General features: G+C 43.5%; 1 protein-coding gene across 1 annotated transcript; it reads left to right on the top strand.

The window, feature by feature from the left end:
• On the top strand, nucleotides 1–11,081 carry slc9a6a (solute carrier family 9 member A6a). The gene is made up of 16 exons (XM_080008614.1): nucleotides 1–630; nucleotides 1,485–1,684; nucleotides 2,387–2,464; nucleotides 2,720–2,796; nucleotides 4,240–4,352; nucleotides 4,648–4,753; nucleotides 5,582–5,723; nucleotides 6,221–6,326; nucleotides 6,882–6,970; nucleotides 7,190–7,303; nucleotides 7,811–7,922; nucleotides 8,121–8,274; nucleotides 8,789–8,819; nucleotides 8,932–9,014; nucleotides 9,304–9,409; nucleotides 10,701–11,081. The coding sequence occupies exons 1-16, from the start codon at nucleotides 342–344 to the stop codon at nucleotides 10,962–10,964; spliced, it is 2,064 nt and encodes a 687-aa protein (XP_079864740.1). The 5' UTR covers nucleotides 1–341; the 3' UTR covers nucleotides 10,965–11,081.
• Nucleotides 11,082–11,980: the final 899 nt, after the last annotated feature.

Here is an 11,980-nt window from a genome sequence, read left to right as displayed (position 1 = left end):
TGTAATTACATTTCTGTTTTCAGATCGAAGATTCGTGTTCAAAAGCTGAACCGGAACCCCAAAAGGAGCGTGTTTCGGTCGCGCCGAGTTCGGGTTTGTGTCTCGGTGAATGCCGAGGCGCGAACGACGCAGACGGACCAACAAAACGGCTCCTTCGGCCGGGGTGACTCCCGCCCCCCCCGACTCGTTCAAAAGGATCGGTTCGCCACGAACGACTCGTTCGCGACTCCGGCGTCGCCCGCTCGTGTTTGCCCACTTCCCAGGTTGCGCCAAGCGTCGCCGGGCGAGTTCCGCTGCTTCGACTGCGACGGTGTTGCCGTTCAGCGGCCGAACAACCGCGAATGGGACCCGGATCGACGGGCAGGAGGGCGACGCGGACCCTGCTGCCGCCGCCGCCGCCGCTGCTGCCGCTGCTGCTGCTCCTGCTGCTCCTCGTCGGCTCGTCGTGTCAGGAGGACAGCGGCATGGAGAACATCGTGACGGAGAAGGAGGCGGAGGAGAGCCACCGGCAGGACAGCGCCGACCTGCTCATCTTCATCATGCTGCTCACCCTCACCATCCTCACCATCTGGCTGTTCAAACACCGGCGGTTCCGCTTCCTCCACGAAACGGGGCTGGCCATGATCTACGGTGAGGAGTCCCCAACCCCGCTGTCACCGTGGGTGGCATGTCGCTCCTAGAGCGAAGTAGAACACGGTGATATATCCCTGTATTAAATGAAATGAAATGAAATGATATTGAATGTCAAAGGAAAGGCTGATTCAGGAGATGATGCTGTCCCTTATTCGGTTAGACATGTTCATGTCCATCGAGATTGGGCCTTGAGGAATAAAGTAAACATTGGGTTATCATTTATCGGATGCCGATGTACCCCCCCCCGAAAGCCTCCATATCAGCGGAAAGGCTGAGTTTTCAACAAAGGCTATGGTGGCTGTTCACGTCCAAAGCAAACATCAACTTGGATGCAACTCCTTGGACACGAATGTGTTAACGTGTGTGCGGGGACAAAGGGGAAACAACAACAACAACAACAACAAACACAAGGCTAGTGCCCGTTTTGGTGGAGCCTCGTGGGGTGTGGTCTTTTTGAACTGCAGTCACTTTGTAGGAGGCTCAATGTGGAAAACATCCGAGCTTTGAGCACCACTCGAGCTCCATTTTTAGTAAGTCAAAATTAAGCTTCACTTTTATTTTGTGCCACTAAAATAAGGTACAATTCCGACTTTCCATTTCACGTCAGTGTGGTGGCAGTAGTACTATTTATGTAATTATGAAACAGGGAATATTGACAATCACAATATTTTTTGATGTTAGATAATTTGACAATATTTTGGGTTGACTATTCGTGCTTTGATAAGATATTCACACACGTCGACAAATACTGTCTACAAAGTTCATAGTTACATTGCTTTACTGTAATGCAGCCTTGAAGACATTTGACCCTTTCTCTCCGTCTCTCTCTCTGTCTATCTCTCTCTCTGCAGGTGTACTGGTTGGCGTGGTCCTGCGCTATGGCATCCATGTTCCCCGGGACATCAGTAACGTGACCCTGAGCTGCCACGTCAACGCCAGCCCGGCCACGCTGCTGGTGAATGTCAGCGGCAAGTTCTATGAGTACACGCTGAAGGGGCAGATCAACGCCAATGAGGTGGAAGACGTGCAGGACAATGAGATGCTCCGAAAGGTAGAGGACAAGTCAATATACCATGATAATATGCCATGTTCCAGTGGGAGAGAGAGAGAGAGAGAGAGAGGGAGAGAGGGAGAATTGGAAATTGGTTTGCATGAAGTTTATATACAAATAAAATAACATTATATTCCATATAATGTTATTTTACTGTATTTCAGGCAAAATTCCTGTACATATATACTGTGCCTATATATGATTTAGTCATATCTATTCATATCTAGCTATGAATAGGCTAGATATTATAGGGGTAGACTACTCTACCTAATATTTACTTACTACTACTTAAAATGATTCTGTTCAGCATTAGAACTCTAAAATATTCTTTGATAGCCCCTGCTCTTTTAGCCCCATGTATTAAAGGAAAAGGAATGGGGGGAAAAAACTTGAGTACGCCTAAAGTGGTATCAACTGACATCCATTTGTCGCGATTTATGTGGACTTTCCTCTATCTCGTGATTTAATTTCACTGTCAAGAACCAGTATTTGCCTGGTTGGCGCAGCAGCGGTCTTATTTCTGTCCTAAATGTGTCACCCTTTAAAGAGGCAATGATCAAAGTCAAGACATTGAATGCACTGGCACGGAAACGCCAAGCATTTTGTGCCTGGAGTAAGCGTTGATTATCCTTTAGTGAATGCTGCCTGGCTTTTGCTTATTCTGGTATATTTTTGCCGTTGTAATATTTCCATGTGACTCAGGTGACCTTTGACCCAGAAGTCTTTTTCAACATCCTTCTACCCCCAATCATCTTCCACGCCGGCTACAGCCTGAAGAGGGTACGGTCATTTTAACACGCTCAATTTCACTGCGCACACACACACACACGCACACACACACACACACACACACACACACACAACCCAGATGCCAAATGGTTAGTTAGGGCGTGTTTTATCAGTTTCTATCTGAAGTATCTTCAGAAAACCGAAGCAGTTGACACATTTGATGAAAATATCTATGACTTGTACTCGCTTGTACTTGATATGCAACTAAACTTCCATTTCTTTGTGGACAATGTCTTTCACTGACAGAGACATTTCTTCAGAAACATGGGATCCATCCTGGCTTATGCCTTCATGGGAACAGTTGTTTCCTGTTTCATCATTGGGTGAGTACTCTTTTGTTTTTATTTGCCTATCAAACTGTCTTGAGATCTATGGCTCTGATATCACATCAACATGTATAACAATATCCATACATGTATATACATCTATATTTATATTTTATACCTACAGCCATACTGGCAACAATACTGCCACTTAGCCCCAGCTATTTTCTTTTTAATTTTATTATCATTATTAGTTGTCCAGTCCAGTGGTTGTGTCACGATTCTGACTCAAAATCGAAAATCGATCGAAATGAGCGTTCGAACTTCGAAATCACAAGCAGGTTCTTGATTTTTCCTGTATTTTTGTGGGTAATATTGTCCGACATGGTCGCCGTATTGGGGTGGTCAAGATCTGCCTGTAAACAAATACAGTGTGCGCTGGGGGTTGCGGGCCCCTTTGCTTGAGTCGACTTACTGTTTTCTAAAATAGCCTATTTAAAAATGTTAAAAATTAAAAAAAAAGTAACGACAATGTTTTCCAAATGTGAACGGGAGCTTAGCGTGCACCTGCGGCGCCGGCGCCCTGAGTTTGGCTTTCTCACTTTACATGCTTGAAAATGGCAACTTCGCATAAGATTCAGAGGGTCTCACAAAAGCCCGCGGCGCAATCAAAGTGATCTAAGCCGTCAGTGCTGAAGAACATACATAAGTTTAAATCGAAAGTCGAAATGAATCGTGACCTTTTTAAATCGAATCGCGGATTTGGAGAGACACCGCAATTTCATAGTACTGCATTTTGTATATTCTGTATTTTGTGTATATATGGCTATTGTTGGGATATTTTTGTATATTTTATTTTTGGACAGCTAGATACTTGATTCATCCCCGAAGGGAAATTGCAATCCAGCTGCTCACATCAACGCATAAATAATAATAAAGCAATACAATAAAAATAAGAAAAAGAAAAATGGCAATATATTGAAAATTTGTAAAATATACAGTAAACAGTTAATTGTATCCAATAATAAAAAAGCATTTTGCCAATATACACAAAATCTAATGATAAATAACAGAGATAACGTAAAATAACAGGGAAAAAAGATTAAAATTAAAAATAGGTTGAACAAATCATGTCCAAAAGTAAAATACTGTATACAGTCGTATACAATAACATATGCAATTAACAATCAAGAAGAAAGATGAATGTACAATAAACCTGACATTAACCCTTAAACCTGTATATTATAATTATTTTTCAGACTGCTCTTTTATGCTTATTGTCTACACAGCAGTTCACCAAATTCATCCTGACCACAAAAAATTCCTCCTATATAAAAATGTACATGGCAGAATAAGCAGATTTAGATTCATTGCATGCGATGCTGACGTCCAGCTCTGCTACAGCACCGGTGTGTACAGTTGATGTTGTGCTGAAGCATCCACTAAACGTCAGTGTGGTTCATGGCGGTAAGGAGAGTTTCTTCCTGTCCCCGGGTTCCTCAGACTACTGATGTACGGCTGTGTGATGCTAATGAAGCAGGTGGGGCAGCTCGACGGAGACTTCTTCTTCACTGACTGTCTGTTCTTCGGCGCCATCGTCTCTGCCACCGACCCTGGTGTGTATTCAAACACTGACCTCAGTCTTTCTCAATGCGCGCGTCGGCGCTTTGGTTCAAAGCAAAAGCCGCATTGCAAATCAGGTATCTCAGGTTTTATCGCCGCCTTGTTGACGGGCAACGGTGGGCCGTGTTAAATTTAATCTATTCCTGCTTTTTGAAGCTAGAAATAGACTTTTTAAATGAATGAATGAAATGAATCACAAACGCGTGATATAAACAAATCCAGAAATGTGTATCAATGTGTTTTTCCTTTTTTTTTTTCGTTGTTTTTCTTTTTTCACGCCTGTCACAGTGACGGTGTTGGCCATCTTCAACGAGCTGCACGTGGACGTGGACCTCTACGCCTTGCTGTTCGGAGAGAGCGTTCTCAACGACGCCGTGGCCCTGGTCCTGTCCTCGTGAGTTCCTCCCCTCCGCGTTTAAGTCGCACGCAATTCATCCCGATTCATCTCGAACGTTCCAATCGGCAGAATCCTCCTCTGCTTTGACACCGCTATCCTTAGAAAGACGGAGGCACTGTTTTCATGAGACCGGGAGAAGTGCAGGTGATGCGTTTTCTATTGATCATTCAGTGACCTTTGGCTAAAGTAATATCAGTGTTTCCATTTCCAGGGGAAACAGTCCTGGAAAAGCCACTTTGTGTGTGTGTGGGTGTGGGTGTGGGTGTGCGTGTGCGTGCGTGTGCGCGCGCGCGCGCCTTTGGCTGTGTCCTGAGACGTGCTTGATGTGACACCATTAGTCACCATTACTTTGATATTTATTATATCTTAACAACAAGGACGGCCTTTGAATAACTATTTTTCCCTCATCTATTAACACGGTAAACGTAGAACAAATCCCTATCAGCAGTGACTTCAATTGAAGCCCGTAGGAAATACAATGGCTTTTGCAGTAAATACTTGTAGAGAATCTCCAGAAACAAATCTGGTGATTCAATCGAATTAGAAGTGACTGAATCAATGAGAGAATGCATTAAAAACAGCCGCCAAACAATTCCGAATTATAAGCAGGCCTGAAATGAGCTCTTCTACTCTGGTGATTTCACGTTTTAGCCACAAAAACAGCCCCCGGTCTCCAAGTCACGAGGCTGTGCATTTGGGAGTTCCGGATCTCAAGGCGATGAGGCCTCGCTTTGTCTCGTTTGTCAGATGTCAGATATCTGTCCTAGATATATTGCCCATCGACGTAAGATCTTATATCAAAGTTGTCTTGCATGTTTATCCCAGATCTATCGTGGCGTACCAGCCGGAGGGCGACAACAGCCACACCTTTGACATCATGGCCATGTTGAAGTCTTTTGGGGTTTTCCTCGGCGTCTTCAGTGGCTCTTTTGCTCTCGGCGTGGCCACTGGGGTGATGACTGCACTTATATCCTTCTACTATATATATATATATATATATATATATATATATTATAATAATATAATATATTTATAAATTAACAGTTAATATTAGAACATTTTAATTGGTTTCAAAATGGTTATCATATAACAAAGTTTTGTATTATTCACCACACAGATAATGGTGGCATATTGCCAGTGAATTCATAATGATAATCAAATCAATAATTTTTAAGACAAACAAAGATCGCCAATTAATGTGAGTTAACTGGGTATTGGCTGTATACAGTTTTTTTTATATTGTGTATTCAATAAGTAAAATGCATATTTGTACACTTATCCCCTCTTTCATAGCCTCTCTGCATCCTGTGGATTTACCGTTCTGGTTCTACCGCATGATTTCTGCTCTCAATTTTAGGATTTAAAAAAAAAAAAAAGAAGAAAATAAATAAATCCAGGTGAACGTAGTGTTTGCTCTGCGGGCGATTGTTATATATTTATTTTGTCCTTGACTGCCGCCCTCACGTGACTAAGTTTACCAAGCTGAGGGACTTCCAGCTGCTGGAGACAGCCTTGTTCTTCCTCATGTCCTGGAGCACGTTCCTTCTGGCCGAGGCCTGCGGCTTTACGGGTGAGTTCTCACAGAGACGGCCTCTTCCTACCTTCCTTGAAAACCCCGGGTTCACCTTGGAAAAATTGATTTTTAATCTCAAGAGGCCGACACGGTAGTGGTACGAAAAGAAGAGGAAAGCATTGACTTGTTTTTTATTTTTTTTTCTCCCTTATTGATCCGAAAAACAGGTAACTACTGTTAGGGTTGCATTAAAAAAAAAAAATTGATACTGGTAAGATTAAATTCTAGTGTTTTCATTTCTGAATCGATTTGAATTTTGTAATATTGATTCTTTGTTTGGAGTCTTTGAGTACCATTAAATGCACTATACAAATAAAATGTATTATTGTTATTATTATTGAAAGGTTGGTGGCAATTGCAATTATGTAAAAAATGTCTATATATATATATATACACACACACACACACACACACACACACACACACACACACACACACACACACACACACACAATATTGATGATAATTACTTTCTCATCAATATTGAATGGAATGGTGACCCTTTGTATCTCAACCTGTATTGTTACTCATTTCCGTGTCTTCCTGGTTTAGGTGTGGTGGCCGTGCTGTTCTGTGGAATCACCCAGGCCCACTACACCTTCAACAACCTGTCCCCCGAGTCACAGAACAGGACCAAACAGGTACGGCCACAAGCGCAACGGGGGCTAAAGCCGGAGCCTGTCGCCATGGCAACCGCAGAGAACATAGCACAACATCGATTTTCATCACAGGACTGTTCATTTGATTTTAAAACAATTTGCGCAACAGCCGATCGATCTCCCCCCTTTCAAGGCGTTTTCTTCAAACCTCGATCGATTATGGTTATATTGTAAGTAACGTGCTCTTTGTTTGCGTCACAGTTGTTTGAACTCCTGAATTTCCTGGCGGAGAACTTCATTTTCTCCTACATGGGCCTGACGCTGTTCACCTTCCAGAATCACGTGTTCAACCCCATGTTCATCGTCGGAGCTTTCGTATCCTTTGCACCAAAAATATTATACTGCTTGTGAATCGTCTTAAAGGAAAAGAAAAAAAAAAAGTGCTTTTCATAGAAAAGTCAGTAGAAGTGCTAAATCTTTAGATAGGGGTCTCAAGGTCCCTCGTGGTACCTCCTTTCGATAAGACATACAGTCATTACATTTAACACATCATTGTTGCTCTTCTGGTGGGTTGGGTTAGGGTTAGGGTTAGAGTTAGGGTAGAGTCCTACGTTTCCTACTCCTTCACGTCTAGCTCTTCAGGATTTGATTCCGAGTTATCATTGTTGAACATAATATTGTTTTCCCTCAGCAAAGCATCTAACGCATTATTATTGTTATTATTATTATTATTATTATTATTATCTAGATGCTGGAATAAGGGTTTCTCATCCAGCCGAGTTTTATCTAGCTTCCCCTTCCTCCTTGGAAGGGCTTCGATCCGTTCATTCGTCTTTTGTTCTCAAAGCGTGACCCCTCCTTGACACCCCCCCCCCACCCCAGGTGGCTGTGTTCATCGGCCGGGCTGCGAACATCTACCCTCTCTCCTTCCTCCTCAACCTCGGGCGACGCAACAAGATCAGATCCAACTTTCAGCACATGATGATGTTTGCCGGTCGGTTCCGTGTCCAGACGCTTCATTTACCCACCACACTGTAATGTTTTGATGAAGCGATACAAAATATGTCAGACGAGCGATGGTGCTCTTTGAAAAATGGTCCCAGTTGTATGTTTTCTCTTGGGGAAATTTTTCCACTTCCCCAATGCTTTTTTTTTCTTTTTTTTTTTTTTTTCTTTCCTTTGCACAATACAGGACTGCGTGGGGCGATGACCTTTGCCCTGTCCATCCGGGACACGGCCACTTACGCCCGGCAGATGATGTTCTCCACCACTCTGCTCGTGGTCTTCTTCACTGTGTGGATCTGTGGAGGAGGCACCACCCAGATGCTCTCCTGCCAGCACATTCGGTGAGACTCAGACACTCGAATCCCTTGTCTCCAGCTGACCTTGAGGCCCCGGGGGGGGGCGACAGTTCAGTGTTATTGTTGTTGTCCTTCAGTGATTTATGTTTTACCCTGAAATTGAGACATTGCCTTATCGTGATAGACAATTTTACAGTGTAAAGTAACAATTATTAGAAGATATGAAATATGATATACTTTACTTATTTTTATATTTGTAGGTTTTAAACCTACAAATTTAAAAATAAACAAGAAAATAAAGTTGACAATAAACAAGACAATGAAAGTAAAATCTGTACATATACTGTGTGTACCAAGGAGGAGGAAGTGAAATCGTCTAAAAATTAAATTAAATTCTTAATTTCTTTGCTTCGATCCAGTTCTTCTTAAACCGATAAAATAAGATAAGATGGGCGCTAACCTTCTGTTGTACAGCCACCGTGGTAAATATTGGGAAACAATCCACAAACTGACTGTGTTGAATCCCTGTTTACTTTGCCCATCTTCATTGTTTTAACAGCGTTGGAGTGGACTCTGACCAAGATACCTCAGTGAGTAGGACGCGTTTCTGTTGATGGTGTTTCCATGAAGTCACCCTATCAACCAATATATAATAAACGTGGAAACATTGTCAATGTTTTGTTTTGGTTTTTTTCCCCCCAGAGCATCACTGAAGGCTCAGAGCGACGAAGCACCAAGCAGGAGAGCGCCTGGCTTTTCAGAATTTGGTACAACTTTGACCACAAGTATCCTTTGGTGCACACTTTGGGGTTTAATATATTTAGAGTGAACGGCAGGAAGGTACCTAGCTGAAGTCCTTTTGGTTCCCTATGGCGCATTTCACACAAACGGACAACAGAGGGCGCTCCACTCTTTAACGCAATGTATTCCTTTTTTTTTTTAATGGTAGCCCAGCGCTTTTTAATTTGAACAATTTATGAGCTCTACCGTTCATGCCGAGGTCGAATTCCGGTCGCAGGCCTGTCGTCCATTCCGACGATTTGAAGTGTTCCTTGACCGCCACCCCTCCTCCAGCTACCTGAAGCCCATCCTGACCCACAGCGGCCCCCCGCTCACGGCCACGCTGCCCGCCTGCTGCAGCCCCCTGGCCCGCTGCCTCACCAGCCCCCAGGCCTACGAGGTGAGACCCGCAAACACACACACACACACACACACACACACACACACACACACACACACACACACACACACACACACACACACACACACACACACACACACACACACACACACCTGTGCAGATGGTGGTGTTTTTCTATGGATTCAAAACAGGGTCATTGAGCTTGTAGAAGAATATGAATTGATGATTTGAGACTCATAGTTATGCAATGCAACAAGATTAAGTGAATATATGTGGATGTGAGAATTTTTTGAAAAGATTATAATTATAAAAGTATTATATTATAGTATTATAATATAAGTAATTATATTTACCAAATAATGACAAATTGTTGTTTAAGGATATATCTAACAACATAAACAAAAATCATCTAGTTTTGCATTTCGTGAAAAGGCAAAATAAATAGTTTGTTCTGGGGCTGGGCAATAAGACGTTCTTGATAATTTTCACGATTAAATCTTCCTCGATACGATGATACATTTATGAGATTAATTTTTGATACAGAGTCTGTTTTCCTCTACCTACAAAGACGAAACAAACAGCCAATTGTACAGCAGAGAAACAAACATGGAAACGAACAGCCAAACTTTTCAGATTGTTGATGATGATTATATTATATGTTTAAATGTATATGATAGATATTTATATATTATTTATTTGATTTATTTATCACTTTTTGTTGACATTTTTTTTTCAGTGTTTAATGTAAAGCCATGAGAATACACTTAAAACTGTAAATTGAGCATTATAATTATTATTATTCAATATATATCGTGATAATTATCGACATCAATCAATATAAAAAATAATTTTATTCTGATAACATTTTTGGCCATATCATCCAGCCCGAGTGTGTGCAAACAGAGAGCCTCTGACCCTCATTTCACCGCTATGGCGTCCTAATCAAACAATGATTGGTAGTGTGACCTGTATTGTAATGTCATGTTCTGTGAACTGTATTTGTTTCAATCTTAACTGCGCATTAAAAACATTTGGATTTATTTGTCAAATGTGTGTGAATGCTCGTCAAGCTCAGACTGCAACTTCTAAAAGAGGGATTTGCGACGAGAGCCCAAAAGCATTACTGAAGATTGTCCAACATCTTACAAGCTCCGAAATCTCATGACGCAGCTTTGATTCCATGTTGTCCAGGTCACTGAACTGTAGGTTTGTGACCTGAGACAAGCTTTTGTACAACTCAGATTATCAAGCTTAATTAATTATGGACTGTTTAAATGTCTACTAAAGGTTGTTCTAGAAGTCACATATAACGCCCCTCCCTCCAAATCAGAATGAGAGCCAGCTGAAGGACGACGACTCGGACCTCATCCTGACGGACGGTGACATCAGCCTGACCTACGGTGACGTCACGGTCAGCACCGACGCCACCGGCGCCCACACCGGCGGCGAGGGTCCGGCCAGCGCCGACGACCTGGACCGCGAGCTGACGTACGGGGACAGCGAGCTAGTGATGCGCGGCACGCGGCTGGTGCTGCCCATGGACGACTCGGAGCCCCCCTTCTCGGACCCCCACCTCCACCGCCTGCGGATGTGATGAGGCCGCCGGCCGGGCGCGGGACCGAGGCCCTCCGAAGACTTACTTTCCCTCAGACATTCCCTCACTTGCTCACTCCTCCCCACACTCCGCCCTTCTCTTTTCTTCCATCGCACCTTGCCCCCGATCTCGCAATCCGTCGTCGAATCACTGTCTCTACCTCTTTATTGTTCTTCTTGTTTCTCATGCGTCTGCCATGACTGTATATACAGTAGTCTTTATTTATTAGCTGTGTTCTTAATTTCTATTTGGGGTGGGGGGTGGGAACAAAAGAAAAAAGTCTGCTTTTTGTTTGAGCTTAGAATTAGACAGCGTGGCAAATCGACTTGTGGCGCTGCACAGCATGCAGTTCAAAATACTGACCGCTCGCTAACTTATCTACATGTATCACGATAGCACTATAACTTTAATATGCATGCACAGGAAGCTTCTGTTGGGTTTTAACTCCATGTTGGGGGGTCCCCAGCTTTGGGCCCTGGCTGTCGCTGCCTACTTTCTGCGCGCGACGCGGCGCGATCGGAGACGTTGCCGAACCCGGTGGCTGGACATTACTGCACATTTGGTTTCAATCAAGTGCCTGGTGAGTGTAGTTTAAACCTGGCAACCCTTTCCTGACCAGAGTCAAGTTCGGAACGGGTGGCCGTGCTGTTTTTAATTCCGCCCCCTGCCCCCCCATTCCGGTCCATGTGGTAGCATTATAATCAGTGGGCGTGGGGGTTGTGTGCTGGCGCCGTTTGCTTCTAGATGGTTCCTGAACCTGGCCGTGCTCGTGGCGAACGTCTCCCGGTGACCTTTGACTGTGACTCAGAGAGGGATTTTTACACCTTATTTTAGAGGCTGACGTCGGCCCGGCGGCAGAACCAAAGGGCTGTCGTTCGGAAAAACGAGATCCAAATGAGTCTTTCGCGGTGAAAAGCTAGTGCCATTCTTTCCCGTTTCGCATACTTTGCTTTGGGGGCGGAGGGAAACGAAACGTGGACGACCTCAGAGAGAGTCTTTTCTACCCTTTTTAGTTT

This window comes from Zeus faber (assembly GCF_960531495.2).
Source record: "Zeus faber genome assembly, chromosome: 10".
Classification (NCBI taxonomy): domain Eukaryota; kingdom Metazoa; phylum Chordata; class Actinopteri; order Zeiformes; family Zeidae; genus Zeus; species Zeus faber.
Note: the sequence above shows the minus strand (reverse complement) of the source record. Positions and strands in the feature narration are given on the sequence as shown.